At 44.5% G+C, this 21,092-nt stretch overlaps 2 protein-coding genes across 11 annotated transcripts in view; one reads left to right on the top strand and one right to left on the bottom strand.

The window, feature by feature from the left end:
• The window catches only part of Mki67 (marker of proliferation Ki-67), a 27,112-nt gene extending 21,168 nt beyond the window's left edge, over positions 1–5,944 (top strand). For both annotated transcript variants that reach the window (XM_031388649.1, XM_031388650.1), the window contains 3 exons: positions 184–2,747; positions 3,420–3,848; positions 5,615–5,944. In XM_031388649.1, coding sequence (XP_031244509.1) covers positions 184–2,747; positions 3,420–3,848; positions 5,615–5,680 — 3,059 coding nt within the window. In that variant the 3' untranslated portion in view covers positions 5,681–5,944. The remainder of the gene's footprint in view (positions 1–183; positions 2,748–3,419; positions 3,849–5,614) is intronic.
• A 4,546-nt stretch (positions 5,945–10,490) lies between these two features.
• The window catches only part of Ptpre (protein tyrosine phosphatase receptor type E), a 151,085-nt gene continuing 140,483 nt past the window's right edge, over positions 10,491–21,092 (bottom strand). For 7 of the 9 annotated variants that reach the window (XM_031388643.1, XM_031388645.1, XM_031388644.1 and 4 more), the window contains 4 exons: positions 18,054–18,179; positions 17,499–17,665; positions 15,096–15,231; positions 10,491–13,440 (listed from right to left, as the gene is read on the bottom strand). In XM_031388643.1, the coding sequence (XP_031244503.1) occupies positions 13,366–13,440; positions 15,096–15,231; positions 17,499–17,665; positions 18,054–18,179 (504 nt within the window). In that variant the 3' untranslated portion in view covers positions 10,491–13,365. The remainder of the gene's footprint in view (positions 13,441–15,095; positions 15,232–17,498; positions 17,666–18,053; positions 18,180–21,092) is intronic. The other 2 variants (XM_031388640.1, XM_031388641.1) reach the window with 1 other exon arrangement.

Raw genomic sequence — 21,092 nt, 5'->3', positions numbered from 1 at the left:
CAGGCACACCCGCACCAGTGCAGGAAGAAAATGACAGCACAGCCTTCATGGGAACTCCAAAGCAGAAATTGGATTTTGCAGGGAATTCAGCTGGGAGTATGAGAAGGTCCCGAACACCTAAGATCAGAGTTCAGCCCCTAGAAGACCTGGATGGCTTCCAAGAACTCTTCCAAACACCAGCTGGTGCCAGTGACCCACTGACTGTTGATGAAAGTGCAAAGATGTCTTTGGAATCTTCACAAGCAGAACCAGTCAGAACCCTGACAAGCTCAAAGAGACTTTCCAAGACAGGTTTTGGTAAGGTGGATGTGAGAGAAGAGCCTTCAACACTTGGAAAAAGAACAAAGTCACCAGGCAGAGCCACAGGCACACCAGCACCAATGCAGGAAGAAAATGACAGCACAGCCTTTTTGGAAACTCCAAAGCAGAAACTGGATTTCACAGAAAATTTAACAGGACATAAGAGGAGGTTACGAACACCTAAGATTAGAGTTCAGCCCCTAGAAGACTTGGATGGTGTCCAAGAACTCTTCCAAACGCCAGCTGGTGCCAGTGACCCAGTGGCTGTTGATGAAAGTGCAAAGATGTCTTTGGAATCTTCACAAACAGAACCAGTCAGAACCGTAGCAAACACAAAGAGACTGTCCGAGAGAGCTCTTAGTAAAGGGGATGTGGGAGGAGCACTCTCTCTGCTGAGTAAGCCGACGTGTGCATCACAGAAAGTCATGCACACACTTACACTTTCAGAAGATCATGGCAGGGAGACCAAAGATGTGAAGGAATTGTTAGCTCAGACATTGGACCCAGCAGTACATGTCACTCGTGGCAAGAGGCAGCAAGGGTCATGTAAGAAAAGGTCCCAGTCCCAAGAAGACCTATTTGGACTTCAGGAGCTCTTCCAAACATCAGGCCATAACAGGGATTCAGTGACACTGGACAGTCTTACAAAACTTTCTGGAAGGTCTCCACCACCAGTGACAATAGACACTTCAGTAAGCTCACGGAGACAGACTAGAACTGGCCTGAGGAAAGTTCATGTGAAAAATGAACTTTCAGGAGATATAATGCATCCACAAATGTCAGGGGAAATCATAGACTTATCTAGAGAGCCAGAATGTGAAGACAAGGTCATTAAGACAAGGAAGCAATCTGTAAAGCGGAAATTGGACACAACAGTCAATGTGCCTGGCAGTAAGAGGCAAAGAGTTACAAGAAAAGCAGAAAAGACCCTAGAGGATCTGCCTGGCTTCCAAGAGCTCTGCTACGCTCAAAGCTTGGTAATGGACTCAGTTATTGTTGACAAAACCACAAAGATGCCCAGCAAATCTCCAGAACCTGTGAATACAACTTCAGAGACACAGCCAAGAAGACAACTCAGGAGACTGGGTATGACTGAAAAGCCCATACCACAAAGAAAGACTACAAGAGTGTTAAGGCAAACCAGAAACATACACAAAGAGCCCATAGGTGATAGTAAAGGTATTGAAGAGTTTATGGAATCTTCAGCACAGAAACAACTCCCAGCCATATGTTTAACTGGCAGGAGGAATCCACCAAGGAGAGTTAAGGAGAAGACCCAACCCTTGGAAGACCTGACCACTTTCCCAGAGGAAACTGCCACAAGAATGTCTTCCAAATCTCCACAACCAGAAGAGAAGAAAATCTTAGCAGGCTTAGAGAGGAAGCTCAAAATACAACTATTCAAAGTGAGTGTAGAAGGAGAGCCCACAGCACAGAGAAAGCAACCAGCCAGGGAAACCAGGAATACACTCAAAAAGCCTGTTGGGGACAGTATAAATGTTGAGGAGCTTAAGAAATCTACAAAGCGGAAAATTGACCCAGTAGCAAGTGTGCCTGTCAACAAGAGGCCTCAGAGGGTACCCAAGGAAAAGGCACAGCCCCTAGAATTGGCTGGTCTCAAAGGACCAGTCCAAACCATAGGTCACACTGAGGAATCAGCAAGTGATAGAGGACCCACACAGATACCCTGTAATTCTCTACACCCAGAGCAGGTTGATAGCCTCCAAAGCTCACCAAGACGGCCCAGGACAAGACATGGGAAAATAGAGGCAGACAAAGAGCCTTCAGCAGTAAGAAAGACATCAAGGCAAGCTATGCGATCCCGCAAGATCCCTGAAATTGATGACAATGGTACCCAAGCTTCAGAGGCATCCATAAAGCAGACATTAGATACAGTAGACAAAGTAACAGGCAGCAGGAGGCAGCTAAGGACACGTAAGGATGGGGTTCAACCTCATGAAGTCCTGGGTGACTCCAAAGAAATAACCAGAATATCAGATCACTCTGAGAAACTAACACATGACCTTAAGAGCACTGTACAGCAAAAGCCAGACTCAGCAAAACCTCTGAGAACATGCAGAAGAGTGCTGAGGGTCTCTAAAGAGGACCCCAAGGAAATGTTGGTGGATACCAGAGACTCTTCAGCATTACAAAGCAAAAGCGCCCCTTTTCTGTCCCCCAAGAGGAAGTCTGTAAGAGATGGAAGCATTCTGAAAACCAGGGCTTTGCGCTCTGTAACACCAAAGCAGGAAGCAACGGATGAGAAGCTTGTACCTAAGAATCAAAGGGCTGCTTCCAGCAAGAGGCATTTATCACCTGAGCCTGTGAAGATGAAACACCTGAGAATTGTGTCAAACAAGCTTGAATCCGTGGAAGAGCAGGTTAGCACTGTTATGAAAACAGAAGAAATGGAGGCCAAAAGAGAAAACCCTGTCACTGCAGATCAGGTGATGTGGATGAACATAGTGGGTGCTTGCTTATAAGGGAGGGTGTGTTTCACTGCAGTTATTTGTGTATAGCTGGGAGTTAGTTGATCCACATATAAATATTCATTTCCTTACAGTTTTCACTATTAATAGCTATAGCCAGTGATTCCTTGGGAATTTGCACAAAGAATAGACTAACTCCTAAATGTTTTCCTCTCTGGAAAAGAGCTGATCATAGGTGGCTGTAGTAGTTCTCAGGAAGTGAATGAATTCCATGTATCTTTAGTTTGAAGAATTAATCAGGGAACAAGTGGTCAGTGCTGTTGTGTGTATGTGACAGTATTCTATTAAGGACACAGGTGCTAAGATTTATATATCCTTGAAAAGGAATGAAACAGGGAGGTCACCCTGGCACCCCTCAAAGATTGCAGGGCCTTGCACTTTAGTGATCTTTAAGGGACCAGGAGTTCATTTACTGCCTTTATGATGGGTATATTCTTCAATGGTATGAACTGGAATGTTTTTGAGGAACAAAGTAGTCAAGGCATTGCCTTGAACATCATAGATGACTCTTAATAAATTAATCAATATAAAATCTGTGATTTTCTCTTTTTGTATTTTTGTTTCTATTTATTTTTTCCTGATGGATCTTTTAGATTTAATTTATTTTGTGGTTGTCTTCTCATTCCTTAGAAAACACCCGAGTGCTCTAGGTACCGAAAGAAAAACAATGAGAAACAGCCAAGACCCAGGTGTGATGCATCTGCAGAGAAGGTTGAGATAAAGAAAAATGAGAAGACGATGAAGACTGTCTCCCAGGAGACAGAGCTGCAGAATCCAGATGACGGAGCCAAGAAGTCTACATCTCGGGGCAAAGTCAGTGGGAAAAGAACATGCTTGAGGTCTAGAGGACAGACTGAGATTCCTCAGCCTTGTGAAGCAGAAGAGAAAACAAGCAAATCAGGTGCAGAAATCTTGACAAAGACTCAGAAAGAGAAAGGCGCCTCTGGAGATTCAGATGTTAGGTGTTTGAGATCCAGAAAAACTAGAGTCACTTTGGACAGTGAACCTAAGCCAAGAGTAACTCGAGGTGCCAAGAAAGATGCAAAAACTCCGAAGAAGGTAAGAACCCTGGCTGTCTTACATTCTATGAGACCCAGAACATTCTAATATTTATGTCCAGGTTACAGAGGCAAATAAGGACATGCCAGAAGCTCCTGCTATGCTAGTGGGGAAAGCCACCGATTTTCTTGTGTCTGTTTTGGTAATTCTACTTTGAATAGTGAATTTACCTATTGAAGGTTTCATTCCAGAGGAGCTAGCTATTTATATCTAATGCCGTTTTCTGATGTTTGTGATGTGGCTTATCACAGTTATAGATGACATCTTTAATCTCTCTAGGTTGGCAACACTTACTAAAACAAAGATGGGCATGTCTAGACCACAAAAGATTTCCTTTAAAATGGCAGAATGAGATGGTTCAGCAGTTGAGAGCACTAACTGCTCTTTCAGAGGAGCCAGGTGTGATCCCTAGGACTCACATGGCTCACAACTATCTGTAACTCCAGTTCCAGGGCATCTGATGTTCTCTTCTGGCCTCCTTAAGCACCAAGCAGGCATGTAGTGCACATATATAGGTGAAGACAAAAACCATAAAAATTAAAAGGAATAAATCTGATTTCAAAAAATAAATAAAAAGGCAGAATAAGCCCAGGATAATCCGTCTCCTAAGCAAATAAACGGAAATAGGTAAATTCTACTCAGTGGGAAGTGTGTTGTTTCAGCACCCTAAGGTCACAATATCTAGTGAGAAGGTGCAGCTAGAGCATACTGAGCAATGGTTCTCAACCTTCCTAATGCTGCGTCTCTTTAATACAGTTCCTCATGTTGTAGTGATCCCCAACCGTAAGATTATTTTATTGCTACCTGATCACTAATGTTGCTACTGATATGAGTCATAATGTAAATATCTGATATGTATGATATCTGATATGTGACCCCTGTGAAAGGGTTATTTGACACACAAAGAGGTTGTGAACCACTTCTCTAGAGAATGGAAGGGAGGCTCAGGAAAGTAGAGCAATACCTAGAAAGTGGAAGTGGCTGTCTGGAAGCAGAAACTATCTCATGGTGGCCAGCCATCATTATAGATACCAAGGCACACCAGGAACTCAGCCTTATAGACTTAATTATGTGTATTTTATGTTTCCTCGGAACTCTAAGCACAGATGCATAATCCTGAAAGTAGTACTTTATCAGAATGAAATAGAAGAATTAAGACCCTGGTTTTTTTACTCAAATGATTCTGAACACAACAGCCAAGCCCCCGAGGGTGATCAGGCCAGGCCATCCTGTCATAGACACTCAGGCCTCTTTTCCTCACTGGTGCCCAGCGGACTCCATACACTGAGTTTTCCCAGGACTATGCTCTTTGTTGTCTGTTCTGTTGTCCATAGACCATTTAGGAAGAAACAACCTTAGGTAAGCATGTAAAAGTAATTTCCAACTTTGTTTTTGTTATTAAAAACACATTGTTTTTTTAATGTATAGTGAGTGTTTTACCGTATGTATGTATGTATGTATGTATGTGTGTGTATGTATATGTGTATGTGTACCATGTCCCTGCCTGCAGAGGTCAGTCAGAAAAGAGCATCTGGTCCCCTGGATGGTTGTAAGCCACCATGTGGATGCTGGGAGTTAAACTTAGGTCCTCTGTAAGTGCAGAAAGTGTTCCTAGACATTGAGCCATCTCTTCAGTCCCTCAAAGTTAATTTATAGATGAGAGACCTGAATGACACCTAGTAAGGATGAGTGGTTCATGGAGTTGAGCTGGTCACAAAAATTATTTCTTCACATTATTTAGGAGCTGTGTTTTTCTTCCCAAACAGGATGAAGACATTGTATACACCAAGAAGTTAAGAACAAGAAGTCACCAGAAAAGTGAAACTGTGTAGCAAAGACATTTAAGAAGGAAAAATAAATTTGGCTTAGTGATAAATTCCAGTGTGATTTCCACCTCCAGTGTTAAGGTGAACTGTAAATAATACTGCCCGTGTTTAAGGAAGGAAGCTTTGGGCTTTCCTGGTCATACTCTTTTCCAACTCCAATGGAGATGATGAAGGAGATCACCAGGGATCTCAGAGAATAACATTTTAAGTGTTTGGGGTGAGCAGAAATGTGGCCCTCTGTCCGACCCAATAAAGCTCTATGAAATTTACTGTTTCCTGTGGCCTCTCTGAGCACCTTCAGCTGTGTGCTGTCACAACGGAAGGGAAGGAGGTGTTCCTCTATGCATTAGACATTGGTTGTACAGTTGTTTCAGCAGAGTATACACAGGATAAATACAGTGGAGCATTTGGTTTATAGACTATTACCATTAGTCCTTTATACAGGTCAGTCTGATCCTTTGGGCCTTTGACCTTTGGTAGAAACATTTGACAAGGATGGCTGATGAGCTCCCCTTCAGGGGTACACGTTGCTATGTTGAAGAGTGATCGGTGCCTGTGCTTTTCATTAGGCATCTGTATTGGATGAATTGGCTGCCTTGCCTCTGGAACCTTTGCTGTTGGGGAGTATGCCAGTCTAATCTCCCATCCTAGCTTCTGCTTTTAACTTTTAAACCATGTGCTTTTTCTGACCTCTTGCCAGGCAGCAGAAGGCCATCCTGGTGTCTGGTATGAGATGATTATCTTCCAAATCTCACTTTCACCCTAGACCATGGTCATAACATATACCTGCACTGTGCATTTCCATATGCAGTTGTGTACTTTTCACTCTCCCCTTTCTGTTTTTCAACAGTAACATATCATTGTTCCAGGTATCTCGGCTGCAATGTACCCTAGAGTGTGCCCTGGTCAGCCACTGCTCTAACCTCTTCACTTCTCCATCCCCTGTCTGAGATACAGCTGGGTGGGTATACAGGACCACTGAGTGAAGGCAGGGATTGAGCATTTTGGGTGAATCTGGGAGTTCTGTCATCTCATCTACCTCAGGAATTCTGTAATCAAGGAATGGCAACTGGTTATTCATAAGGGGACAGTTGATGCTTCATAGAGTAGATGACAGTGGAGTTGGCAAAGGGGATTGTGCAGAGCAGAAGGCACAGGAAGAGAGAGCCCTTTTTACCTGTAAGAAGGTGTGAGGCATAAAAGTGCCCTTAATTGACTTAATCCTAAAGTCAAAGTTTTTGAAGTAACAGGAGCCTTGGCTGTGAATTGTTCTGATGTGGAAGTAGAAATGTCATGTGAATGTGGGAAACTGTAGTCAACTCCATGCTAGTTGAACGGAACACGGTGATGAGGGGAAAGCCTGTTCAGTTACAGGAAATTCTGCCTGAGCTATGTCAGCACATTTTCTCACTGAGGTAACTAATACTTCAAGAGCTTAAAAGTGTTTTCCTTAGGGGCTGGATTAGAAAAGCTCACTCAGGACTGAGGTGATGGCTCAGTGAAGCAGCTGCTATGCAGGCAAGAAGGCAAGAGCAGATTAGCAGAACCTATGTCAGAGCTGAGCCTGGTGACATAGGTCTGTAACCCCTGCATGGGGATATGAAGTCAGGTGCGTTCCTGAGGCTTGCTAGCCAACCTCCCTAGCCAGTGAGGATCCAGTAGAAAGATGTCACAAATCAACTTCAGGCCTCCACACCTGTCTGCTTGCATGGGCTGATGTGTGCACCTGGTATGTATACACGCACACACGTGCAGCCACCACATAAACTAAAAAGCTCATTCGAGGGTGATACCATTGCTCAAGACATTCTTAGAACATATCCTCTATTTATCTTTGTGTAAACATCTAAGAAAGACCCATTTGTTGGTGGATTGTAACAAATATCCACAGATTCCTCAAGTGGTTAGCTATGGTCTCTAGCAATGTCAGTCTCCCAGCAGAAAGCATGATGGAAGATTCCCAAGAAAGGGATGCTGTACTTTTTGCCTCCTAGATCCTCTGTGACTCTTCCTGTTTTGTGGCTATTTGTTCCTGCCTCTCTCATAAACAACTACTGTTTTCCCTGCCCAGAACTTGACCCACCCCTGCACTTCATCAGTATTATTCATCGAAATGATGAACTTAGCTCCAAAGAAGCTTCCTGACTTCTCCACTCCAGCCACTGTCCCAGGTTGGCGCAGGTCCTTAGTTGTCAGCAGCATCTAGGCACCTCGTGAGAATTGGCTTCCTAAATGCAATTTTTAGCCCCTTGACTAAACTGATTTAGTTTAATAGCATGTAATCCTAGCTTGCCTGCTCATTGCAATGTGACTTGGAGGCAGATCTTTTTCATTTTAAAATTGTGTTTATTTAATGTGTGAGTGCTCTGCTGCATATATATCTGCCTTCCTGAAGAGGGCATCAGATCCCCCCCATAGATGGTTGTGAGCCACCATGTGGTTGCTGGGAATTGAACTCATAACCTCTGGAAGAGCAGCCAGTGCTCTTAGCCTCTGAGCCATCTCTCCAGCCCGATCTTTTTCATTTTAACAGGCAGTTTTCTGATCTATAGAATGATGTTCTCAGTGTTCCATCTCAGGGTAGTTAGGATTAACAGAATTGCTTGTAGCTTCTGCTTGTAGCTTCTGTATCCTTTGGCCAATGCTTGAAGTCAAGCTAATTATGATCATCTTCAGAGGACGTATACCTCCAAGCTGTGTCATGAGGGGTTTGTCCATTGAGGAGGCAGAAGGAAGATTTGGAACACCAAAGTCTCAGCACTAGGTTTTGTTTTGTTTTTGTTTTTAAATGATGTCCTGAACAGGGAAACTCTAGGCCAGGAGTAATACAAAAGATACCACCTCAGTGATTCTGGTCTCTTAATCACAGCTAATTTCTCAGCCCCAGCCAGTAATCAGCCATTGTCCTAGTAAAGTAAAAGCTTCATTTCAGTGGTGCTGGAATAATGTTAATCATAGCTTATTTTTCAGTCCCACCTGACTAGAAGCTACATAGTCTTAATTGAAAGTATACAAACAGGCCTGGTAGTCTTTGCTTCCCTCTAAAACTTGACAAGTCCAGCCTTCATTTAACATACTTCAGCATTATCTTTCAAGTTCCCACAGAATAGTTCTCACTGTATAGCCTGGCTGGCCTTGAACTCTGAGTAAAACCTGCCTCTGTCTCTTGAGTACTAGGATTAAAGGCTTGTGACACCAGGCCAGCACTGAGCTTTAAAAAAAAAAAAACAGGGCTGGGTGGTTGGTGATGCATGCCTTTAATCCCAGCACTTGGGAGGCAGAGGCAGGCAGATTTCTGAGTTCAAAGCCAGCCTGGTCTACAGAGTGAGTGAGTTCCAGGACAGCCAAGGCTATACAAAGAAACTCTGTCTCAAAACAAAACAAGGGCAGAGTGAGATCTTGCTTAGCTAAGGAAGAAACATTAGCATTTACAAACATAAGAGGCAGCAGCTAAAATACAAGCCCAGCAACCACAATTGATGGGGCTTGTTTAGAAGAAACTGTGTTAGTTTTTGTTGTGTTTTATTTTTGAGAGTGGGTTGGGTTTTTGTTTGTTTATTTGTTTGTTTTGAGACAGGGTTTCTCTGTGTAGCTCTGGCTGTCCTGGAACTCACTCTAGACCAGGCTGGCCTCGAACTCAGAAATCTGCCTGCCTCTGCCTCCCAAGTGCTGGGATTAAAAGTGTGTGATGCCACCGCCTGGCAGAAAATGATTTTCAAATCACAAATATAGTAAGGCCATCTGTTTTATTAAATCAACACAAGAGATGACTGAAGATGAGAATCTTTAAGTTCCACATTGGGCCCAGGATACTGATGAGTGTGAGCAGCTGGGAACACATATTAGCTGCTTCTCTCACTGTTGTGACAGAATAGCTGGCCTTCTCTAATAACTTAGAGAAGGTTTGGCTTAAAGTTTGTGGGGATACAGTCTGTCATAATGAAGAAGGCATGGTGGCAAGAACAGAAGGCTGGCTATAAAATCTTAAGGCTCATCTTCAGTCACCTCTTCCTCTTAAAGGTCCCACAACTATCCCAAATACTATCTAGCTAGGGACCAAGTGTTCGGGTACATGTGCCAATGGGGCACATTTCACACTCAGAGTACAAGAGAGGGAAAGTTGAAGCGGAGTTTAGAGACATGGGGGTTATCAGGGATATAAAGAGGAACCCAGGAGGGCTGGCAAGGGAGATGAAATAGTAAGGCTGCTCAAATTTTCTGATCCTATTTGGTTATGGGCATCAAAGATTGCTACAATCTTCCCTGGAAATCCTAGGGCTCTGCTTTCCAGGCTGTCAGTCCTTCCTGGACCCTGACAGAACAGGAACTTGCACTGGGAGTCAACACCTGTGCCTCTTGTATGACACCTGCCTACCATAGACCATTAAGACCTAATGAGTCTTGGCTCCAGTGCTCACTCCCCCTTAGAAGCTGTTTCTGGGCCAAGTCGGACCCACGGTTTAAAAGCCTACAGTGGGATTAGAATAGTTTGTTTGGTAAAGTGTTTGGCTTGTGAGCATGAGGACAGAGTTCAGTACCCCAAATCCACATAAAGAACATGGGTATAGTGTCACATTTCTGTAGTCCTAGCACTGGGGAGTTCAGATAAGAAAATCTCTAGTGCTCACCAGCTGGCCAGCCTTGCCTAGTTGGTCACCTGCAGGCCACCTTTCTTAAAGAGTAGTATTCCTAAAGATGACACACCACATTGTCCTATGGCCTCCACATGTATCTGCACGCACCACACACACACACACACACACACACACACATACACACACACACTTAAATGTGAAGACAGAAGCACACGTACAGGCTAGTAGTCAGAGGTTTATTCTTGCATCAGGATGTTTTCGATCTTGCAGTTCACATGTCACAAGAATTCAGCGACATTCACTGGCATAATCAGAGCAAGATCAAACAGTAAATGTAATCAGGGAATATATGAGAGTTGGAACCATGACACATACACATATTATAAAGATTGCACATAAATTAAACATGGCTTGGTTACAAACGAAAATATATCACTAAATATACATGAGAAAAAACAAAAAACAAAAACCAACAACGTGGCCAAATGCTGAAACACAGGTATCAGGCTCATTTTAAAAAGGTTTTAAAAACACATAAAAATACCTTGGAAAACACAGGTGTGCATTCCTCGTTTATCTAGCCCATGGAGAGAGAAAAGTAAAGCAAGTCACACAGTGACCAAGGGACACACCTGATCAGAACACTCAGCTCTGATTACCGTTTAGCATTGAACACAACTGCATGCAACAGAGAACTAAGAAGGAAGGTTGCTGTCGGTGCCATAAACGCTGCGCCTTATTTGACTGAAGGAAGAAGAAAGGGACGTGCCAGGTACACAGAAGATGCTGGGGCCCCTTGCACACAGGCTCTGTGTCTTAGGGATGCTCAATTTGGTTATGGCATTAGCCAAGAGATTAGAGGGATTGGCCCCTCCAAAATACATGTGCTGCCCCAACTGTGCCCACAGGGGTGTGGCCTCTGTTTCTGGAATGAGGCAAGCTGTTTAGAAAGAGGCAGGGTTCCTGCAGGAGAACCTGGGGCAGTCTCAAAGTGAGGAAAAATACACATCAGAATACTTTTCTAGACATCCTGAAAAGATCTACCGTAAGGCATTTCTTGATACAAGAGATGCCTGGGATTCTAAGGACCAGTAACTAAGCTGGAGCGCCAAGGTGCATGGCCGAACTTTGGCTTGGGACCAGTGTCAGGTCACCTTCATTCTAGTGGGCTTAATGCCCTCTGTCCCGCTTCAGATAAAGCAAGGTGTTGATCTTGGGTCTAAGATGGAGAGACAGATGAGGAGAGAAAGCTTCTCACTCTTTCTTCTGCCTTCTGCCTCTGCTCCACTGCTGCTCAGAGAAGGGGAGGACCCACAAAGCACAGGCAGCCAGCCCTGGCTGCAGCTGGTGGTGGTGACAGTGACCACTGTGTGCTTTCGCCCTGTGTGCTGGGTGCCAGCTTGTGCCTCTGGATGGAACTCAGCTGCGGGGCTTGAGAGAAACTTGGTGACCTGTTCACCTGTATGAAGCAGTGACAGACCCTGGGGTTGTTCCCTGTACACACTATAAACGAACAAGGACAAACTGTGCAATAGGCGAGCATGATCAGTCCTCCATGGAGACTGCAAATAAGGCCTTTGTGTTTTCATTTCTCTTTTAAAAAGTTAAAAAAAAAAAAAAAAAGTACCCAAATTGTGTATGTTCAAAGCTTTCAATGAGTTAGACCAGATGTCTTTTTTTTTTTTTTTACATTGTGCTCATTTGCTAGGTATTTAAATGCCATAGGAAGATTATTTTTGTTGAAGTAAATGTTTCTACATTCACCCTTCACATCCTTCTACCCCCTCAGACAGTGTGCCTGTCACTGTCACCTGAGCTCAGAGATCTCAGCAGCGTTTCCACCAAAGGTAAGTTAGACTTCAAATTAGGATCTCTTTCTCTTATTTTTTAAAATTAAACACCAAGAGGTGGGATATTTAAAAAAAAAAAACTGTACAAATCTATATTTTTAAGAATTCTTTTCTTACAAACCATCTTAACTTTTTACAAAGAAAATCTGACATACCAAAATGGCTGTCAGGACATTGACAGTGCAATTGTTTGTGGCCATTCTACCATTTGTACGTGTGTGTGTGTGTATGTGTGTGTGTGTGTGTCAGAATTCATTTCAATGTGGGAGGAAGGGAAGCAGCTGTGCATTGAGCCTGTGGGCGGAACATTGGAAATGAGCTTGGGTGGATTCTGAGCCAGGCACACAGGCAGACAGACAGCAAGTGGTTCCAGGAACATGGCTGGGATGGCTAGTTTGGAGGACACTGGAGGCCTGCGAGAATAGATGACCTGGTACAACACATCTCCTTATCAAGTCTATAGTGGCACTACACAGCCTTTCATAAATAAATGCCTTTTAAAACTCATGGGAAAGTCACCATCTACCCTTGTGTATGTCAGACCTGGATTTGGGTTACAAAACTCTCTGTTTTTTTGTTTGTTTGTTTATAGAGTCTCACTGTAGCCCAAGCTGGCCTGGCCTGGCCTGAACCAAATCCTTATGCCTCAGCTCCTCAAGTGCTAATAGTACAGCTACGAATTGCTATGCCTGGTTCCTTCTCTGATCTTTCAAATGTAAGGATGGACCACATGGCTGAGACCTAGGACTTACCAAAGCCCCCACGTACATTGTTTGCCACATTCCAATGCCCTGGGTGCAGCAAGTTGGTAGGGAGAGTAAATGTGATCTTACTCAGAGTTCTCAACTGTTTTCTCCACAAGGGGTTTTGGGGTTTAGTGTCTTTTCACAAACACATTTGACATGTTAAGAACTACATTTACAAATGCATGATGAGTGACACTATGCAACACATGATATGTGACACCACATAATGTGAATCTAATAGAACTAAGATACTGACTGATGTTAGCAGAAATATATATCTTCCCAGATATTTGACCTTAACATATTGTTCCAATTTTTAAAAAGGACATTTACAATTTAATAACCTTACAGCAGGTAGCCTTTAGAACATAACAAAATATATACAAAGGAATTAGGAAGGATATTAATATCCACTAGGAAATAAATTAACGTGATCTTTTTTTTTTTTTTTACAAAATATACTGACCATTAAATTAAAAAATATTTTAAGGCAGGAATCTTCATTTGAAATTAGCATAATCAGAAAATATATCGATAAAATCTTGTACCACTTTGTAGCAGAATTCATATTGCTCCTGAAAAGAGAACAAGAGTGTATTAATAACATATTAATGATAAGCTGCTTCACACATACTTGATGTGTGTAATCAGAAGATGCATGAGAAGCCCAGTTGTCATCAGTCTGTTGATGCATCAAAGTCTGCAGCTCCCTCCCACGCTTCAGTTTCTGTTACATAATGTGCCTTTTAGGCACGAGACGTATTCTAAACCAAGCTGTTCGTACATGCGGAAAACATCAATTTTCAGGTTCACACTAGTTTATTTTCAGAATGGCCTTAAGAAAACAACTCTGCTTTTCATATTGACACTGGAAAATGTTTTTTGTGAATGTGTGCATACCTCTGTGCACATGTGCATGTGTGCAGGTACACATGTGTTAGCTTGCATGTGGAGGACAAAGGTTTACCTTAGGCGTCCTTTCTCAGGCACTGTCTGCTTGGTTTTTTGAGACATTTCTCACTGGCCCAGAAACTGCCAAGTATGTTAGGCTGGATGCTTGTGAGCACCAGGGACCCTGTCTCTACCCACCAGGTGTAGGATCACAAATACATGCCATCGGGTCCGTTATTGTGTGTGTGGGGGGTTCCTTTGGAAATGAAACTCAGGTTCTTATACTTGCAAAGCAAGTTTTCTATCAACAGAGCTATTCCCAAGGCCAGGAAACACGTGTGTGCACACATGCGTGTGTGAGAGAGAGAGGGAGAGATTTGAGAGTGATCTTTGTTGTTTTAAGAGTTTCATGTTGCTCATCCTAGCCTGAATTTCTAATGTAGCCTAGGATAACTTCCAACTCTTGGTCGTCCTGCCTCTACCTCCCAAGTGTTGGGATTATAGGCGTATGCCACCATACCTGGATGAAAACTATTTCTGAAGTGGAGAAAAAGAAAACTACCACAGTTCTAACCCTGAAGAAGAAAGCTCACACTGCCTAATTTATACCTTTTAAGCAAGTGAAAATCACATGCAGACAACATTAGTTTAGGATTTGCAAGACTAAAGCTCTTAGGTTCATATGGAGCCTTTCCATTGTCACTGCCACAGCCCACCTGTCCTTGCACAGGGGTCAGGCCGCCTGTCAGGAGCGTGTAGAGAAAGCAGGTGGGAGGGAAGTCCTCATTAGGAGGCTCTGGGAAATGATGGAGTCAGCCTCTTATGACTGCACTTGCCCCTTCAACATGAAACGTTTTGGAATTCAGGGCAGACTCTCTCTAACTGGAAAGTGTGTGCTGGCTAATGAAAGAGAAAATGTAGAGCGATTGGATGTTAGGAGAGCCCAACCCCCACCCCCAGACAAGACCCTTGGAGGAGCCTTGAGGTTGAGGGAGACCTTCCAAAGGCAAACAGACCCCAATGCTACAGTGGAGCAGGGAAAGTAACAAGCATACAGGCTTTGAACTTCAGGGCTGCTTTTGAACTCTGTAACCGTGCTTTTAAATGGAAATACAATTTGTACATGAGCTCCTCCTCTTGAGTCTTGCAGGGAAGACTGCCCTTAGGAGCGGGGGAGGGCTTTACTGTGAAAGGCTGCAGCTGGGTCAGACACTCTGGGACAAGAATCCCCCCCACCCCCAGTCCTCCCCTGCACAGGGCACTCCTTTAATGAAGCTGACATCAAACGCCTGGAACAATTCTTGACTCTCCTGGAGCATCAGGCCGATCAGATTCTTACCAGGGTTTGCACCATGTGTGGTCTCTGAAGTCTTAAGCTCTTCACAGCTTGAAACACATCGAGGAGTCCCTCGGCTTTCACTCGTTCCAAAATGTTACTGAGTGCTATGAATGTACCTGTCCGCCCTGCTCCCGCGCTGTGGAGGGAAAATGCTTAGTGAAAGCAAAGCAAGCAAGACACACATGGGGAAGAGACCTGGGCACTAACTCCCCAACTCCAGGGGAGAACTGAAGTATCAGTCACCAGAAGGCACCCACGGCTGCCTGCGTCTTTGTGTGTGGTGCTGTGTGTGTTCATATGCCTGTACATGGATGTGTGTCTGCATGCATGTAGAGGCTAGAGGTCTGTGTGTGTTGCCTTTCCTTATTGCTTTGCTTTCTCTCTCTTTCTCTTTTTGTTTGTTTTGTTTTGTTTTGTCTTTCGAGACAGGGTTTCTCTGTGTAGTCCTGGCTGTCCTGGAACTCACTCTGTAGACCAGACTGTCCTCGAACTCAGAAATTCACCTGCCTCTGCCTCCAAAGTGCTGGGATTAAAGGCGTGCGCCACCATGCCCGGCTGCTTTTTCTCTTTTGATAGGCTCTTTCACTACACCAAGAACTCACTGTCGCGCTAGGCTGGCTGGTTACCAGCCCCTCCCTCCCCCAAGGACTGGTTTGGGGACAACTTAGATGCTTTGACGTAGTGGTTACAACTAGTCTGAGTCCTTGACTGACCGTCAGCTCAGTATTACCTAGGATGCATTAGAGATGCAAACCTTTTCTTTTAAGTACAGGAAGAAGATACCCTAGCAAATGCCAAAGCCTGGATTCTGGGGTATTGATACCTCAAGGCTACAGTTTGGGGATAGCATAGTAAGATGCTCTCTGCTAGGAATAGTGGGTTCTCCTGAAGATGGCATTTGGTCTGATGATCCATGCAGGACTCACACAAGACGGCTGGGAGAGGCTAAAGGAGACATGAGGCCAGCCTTTTCTAGGAACCTCTGGAGGGGCACAGCTCTCCTTGGATCTCTTGGAATCTCTACAAATGGGCCTACTCTGAAGTTCAGGACCTATGGTGGTTCATCTCCATGATTGCCCTCCTGCTGTCCCAGGGTTGCAGAACTCATCTCCTGCTTTGCAGAACAAAGAGCCGCTCAACTTTTTTTTCTGGTTCATTCTCAGGGACCTCTGGAAAGGTTCTGAGACTGAAAACAGAGGTGTGAGCACAAACTGCTGGCCAGGCATGGACTACACTAGGTGGGTTACCCACACAGGGAGAGTGACCATCTCTCTCATTAAACGGGGGCTCTTTAGATACAAGGGATAGGATAGTGGGTAAAAATAAAGCCTGTTCCAGTGCAGGAGTCAGATGTTCAGGAAATGAAACAGCCACAGCTCCAGAAGAATAAAAGCATTCTAAACTGCTGCTTTCCAGGGCTTGGCAAATGTGGACAAGATTGCTGCGGCAGGTAGCATAGCATAGGGCAGGACCTGCCCAGCAAGGGACGGAGGGGAGCTGTACATGTCATACATTCATGCTTTCTCCATATGCTTCTTGCCACAAGCCTGGCAAGTTGCTGTCTCTAGGAACACCAGAAATGTCTGTACCCTTGAGGCTGACTGGGTGCATGAGTATTGGAACAGGCTTACTTTAGACATTTCAGACTGGGGTCTGGAGAGAAGGCTCAGTCAGTACAGTACTTGCTGTGTACACATGAGGGCTTGGGTTCAAGTCCCAAATATTACTTTTAAAAGCTGGGCACGCTAGTGAGCACTTGTAATCCCAGGGCCAGAGCAGTGAAGACCAGGAGGATCCTTGGAGCTCCCTGGCTACCCAACATAGCTTAATCAGCAACTATGGAACCAAGTGAATGGCTTACACCTGAAGAATGACACCTGAGCCTGACATCTGACCTTTATGGGTTACATTTATGTAATCTCATAATCACACATAGAAAGATACTGGGCTAGACCTGTTTTTGTGAGGTCCTCATATTCCATCCTGTGCTTTTGTTCAGCTGCACTGAATGTTTCCAAAACTAGGAGAGAGGGTGGGCAATATGGGGAGTCAGCTGCCGGAGTCAGAGCTGCCTTTCAGAGTGAACACAGCTAAGCTGAAGTTGGGGAGTTTGCCTGGGAAGTTTGTGTGACTTCAACAGGACATAGTCCCGTGTGTCTACTCTGACTCCACCTCAAATGAATGTATGCACATTCTGCATGTATAATGAAGTGACTCTTGTGCTCATCTGTGAAGTTGTGGTGTCTGTGTGTGTGAAAGGGAAGGTGACACACAGTCTAGGTAAGCAATCTTCCAAGAGCAGCTAGGTAGCTCTCTCCATCTGCAGAGTAGGTCTCCAGAAACATCTGACCTGCTTTTTCTGTCCTGCCAGGACAGGGCCACTGTGAGGGAGGGGCAGCTCACCTGCAGTGCACGGTGATGGGGTGGTTGCCTGTCTGCTGCTGCTGCTTCTGCACTGCCGCAATCAGGTCAATCATGCCTTTGCCCTCAGCGGGGATTCCAACCTCAGGCCAGCCATGGAAATGGAATTGTCTCACCATGCGGACCTGCTCTTCCTGGCGGGCCAGGGGCTGCAGATGAAAGAGGAGTCTCAGAAGACTGCCTACATCCTGCCAGGGATCCTTCTGGCTACGGTGGGAGGTTCTGAATGGGGTCCAGGAGGCCTCTCTACCTTCCTTCAGATCCATTCTTTCTCCATCTTTCTAAGGTCGCTCTCCCCAGTGATTGCAAGACCCAGGAAATGAACCTTATCAAACTTATCCTCCATCAGGAGGCTTGTGGCCGCAGAAGCCAGAATTTATAGGATGCCTACCACCAGATACTCCACTGGCCTCTTGTGGTGCCCTGGGACTTGGGTGGGTGGTGACAAGTTCAGGGCCCACCTGGTATATAAGTAAGCACATTCCAGGGGAAGATGCTTCAGGTTCACTAGGGTCTGGGGGATCACAGTGATAATACCTGTTTGAAAGTAACCAGAAAGTCTCGTATGCTGATTGCTTCAGACAGGGTGTCACTCTTTATCTCTATAGTTATATCTCCGTGAGTCACTGAGCCCTCTGTTGGCCAATACTGGTAGCATTTATCCTAGGAGGAAAAAAAATAAAATGGTTGGTTGTTGCCACTTAGGGTGCAGAATTGATGTCAAGTCATTTCATATGACCAGAAAATCTTATGTGAACATGGATATAAATCCTGCATCTGTTGACCACGAGCAAAGAACAGGTCTGGAAAGACCCTGATATTTGGAATGTTGATCCATAAGAGAAAGGAGAATGTATTCAATAGATGGAACTTGAAGATGAAATCGAATCTCAGAATCACCGTGCAAAGTTGACACAAACGCCACAGCTTCTCCTAGAATCGAGCCAGTAAGCAAATCTCACCACCCTATATTTCAATCTTGTCCTTGAATATTCTTTTACTTTCAAGAACACTTTTTGAGTCTTACTTAAAAAAAAAAAGAAGGCATAAAAGATGGGGGCATCCCCGAGGCCAAGGACAGAAATATAAGACTGCAATGAAGTTCTCTTTGCTTCATCAACAGCTGCTATCCAAAGAGTAAAATGGAGCCTGCTGACTCCAGTTAGATGCAAACCACATGAAAACAGCCCAAGATGAGCAGCTGCCATATGTAAAGAACTCTTAAAGCAACAAGAAGACAAAGAGCTCAGTAAAAAACAAACAAAAAACAAAAAACAAAAAACAAAACCAAAAAAAAAAAAACCACACACGCACAGGTGCTTTGATGCTTGTTGGTTAATCTTGATTGACACATTGATGGGATTTAGAATCGACTCAGAGACACATCTATCCTGTTCTGAGGGTTTCCAGAGAGTTTCAACAGGTCAGGAAATGTACTTTGACTAAGGGTGCTACCACCCCTTGAGCTGGAGCCCTGGAGTGAACAAACAGGAGAAGCGAGTGGATCACTTAACTGCTGATGCCATGTGACCAGATGCCCCGGGTTCTGGCTGCCGTGACAGACTTACTCTCAAATCCTGAGCCAAAATGAACCCTTCCTTCCTTAAGGTGCTCTTGTCTGGTATTTAATCACAGCAGTGAGGAAGGCAATAGGTAAAGAGCAAGGGAAAGCATTTTACACAAGAAAGAAGACATCCATAGGTATGTAAGGTGATGTTTCACCTTGTAGGAATGAGAGAAATGCCAATCAAGGCCACAGAACGCTCAATTGACACCCTCCTAGCAAGGATCCAGGTGCCTGGGGAACTCTAGGTACTCCCAAAACCCTGGGCAGACCAATGACTATGTCTTCATCGTTGCTGATATTCACTTTAAAAACCACTTTGGACAGCAACCAGGAATCCTCACTCTTGGACAAACTCTGTCATCTGACAGTTTGTCTACTTGGCACTACTAACCCCTGGCAGCCGAGAAGCCTGTCATCAGCGCTTATCATACAACAGGATGGAATTGGCACCATCGTCAAGGGTGTCAGAAGGGTTGAAGAAGTGGACACAGGATGTGTGTTCTGTGGAGCAGAATACAATGGAGAGGGGGCTGAGTCACAGTCACAGACATAAGCATAGAAAAACAGCAAAGCCACTATTCTGTCTGGGAAAAAACATGGCCCAGAAGATTGCACCCAATGGAAATCCTTATATAAAGTTGCAACAGAAGCAAAATAAGGTAACTGTTTAGGCATGAATATATGATTTTTTTCAGATTTATTTATTTTATGTATATGGATATTTTGGCTGTGTTTGTGTGTGTATGTGTGTGTGTGTGTGTGTGTGTGTGTGTGTGTGCATGTGTGTACCATGTGCATGCCTGGTTTCATGGATCCCCTGGAACTGGAGTTACAGACAGTTATGAGGTACCATGTGGGTGCTGGGAATTAAACCCAGGTTCTCTAGAGAAGCACCCAGTCCTCTTAACTTCTGAGCCATTTCTCCAGCCACAAATTCATATGACTTAGAGGTGCCCCCTCTGGGGGTTTATAACCTGGCCTTGAGCTTACTTCTTAGAAGAGGATGAGAGAAATTCCCTAACCTCCTGCTGCCTCATCCCGAGTGCTGAGATTATAAGTTCATGGACCAAGTTCAGCAGATTTAATGCCCCACCAACAAAACAAATAACACATCCACTAGCATAGCTTTAGTCAAGAGGACAGAACACCAGTGTGTCAACAATGTGGAGAAACCAGAGTCCCTGAACACTGAAACTGGGAATGTAAATAGGAGCGGGGAAGCAGAGGCTAGGGGCAGGTACTGCTTTTCTTCTGAGCGCCAGAATTTGGTTCCTGGAACCCATATCAGGCAACTGGCAGATGCCTGCAGCTCTCACTCTAGAGGCTCTGACTCCTTCTTCTGGTCTTCGTGTGCAGCTGCACCCCTGATAAGTGCATAAAATTAAAAAAAAAATCTTTAAAGTATTGAATGATCAAAGTTCATGATTTAGAATTTATATTATAGAGCAATGATCATAAGGAAGCGATTTCACTCATAGATATGTAGGTCAGGAACACAGAAGTTATTCCTGCACAAAACAGATGTCCACAGGAGCAGAGTGGAAACAGCACAAGTGTCCATCAGCTGGTGAACTGGGAAGTGCAAGCTGCACAATCATTCACACGATGGAATATTAACAACAACAATAACAAGAATGAAGTCTGCAATCAGTGCTCAGCCCTAAATGGAACATCTATATCTACCTCTGGCTCCATCCCAGCCTCACAAAGGCTCAGGAAAGCTGGGGCAGAAATATAAGAGGCAGAAGATGGGGAGGAGGGCCTTCCCAACATGGTATGACCACTGTAGTTGATGAATTCACTGCAGCCACAGAACTGGCTCTAGACCCACTCAAAAGCAAGCTAAGAAAACCAGTCCAACATTCTCACAGGCAGCGCGCTAGTCGGGGCTCAACAGGTTATAAGAAAAAGGAAAGGAGAGAAGAGGTGGATATGCTCCAAGGTACCTGAGGGAAGAGGGAGAAACACTGTGGGGGGGGATGACCAAGAGGGAGGAACACTGGGGGGGG

This window comes from Mastomys coucha, unplaced genomic scaffold, assembly GCF_008632895.1.
Source record: "Mastomys coucha isolate ucsf_1 unplaced genomic scaffold, UCSF_Mcou_1 pScaffold21, whole genome shotgun sequence".
NCBI lineage: Eukaryota > Metazoa > Chordata > Mammalia > Rodentia > Muridae > Mastomys > Mastomys coucha.
The sequence above is the reverse complement of the archived record's forward strand: the minus strand, read 5'-3'. Positions and strand labels throughout refer to the sequence as shown.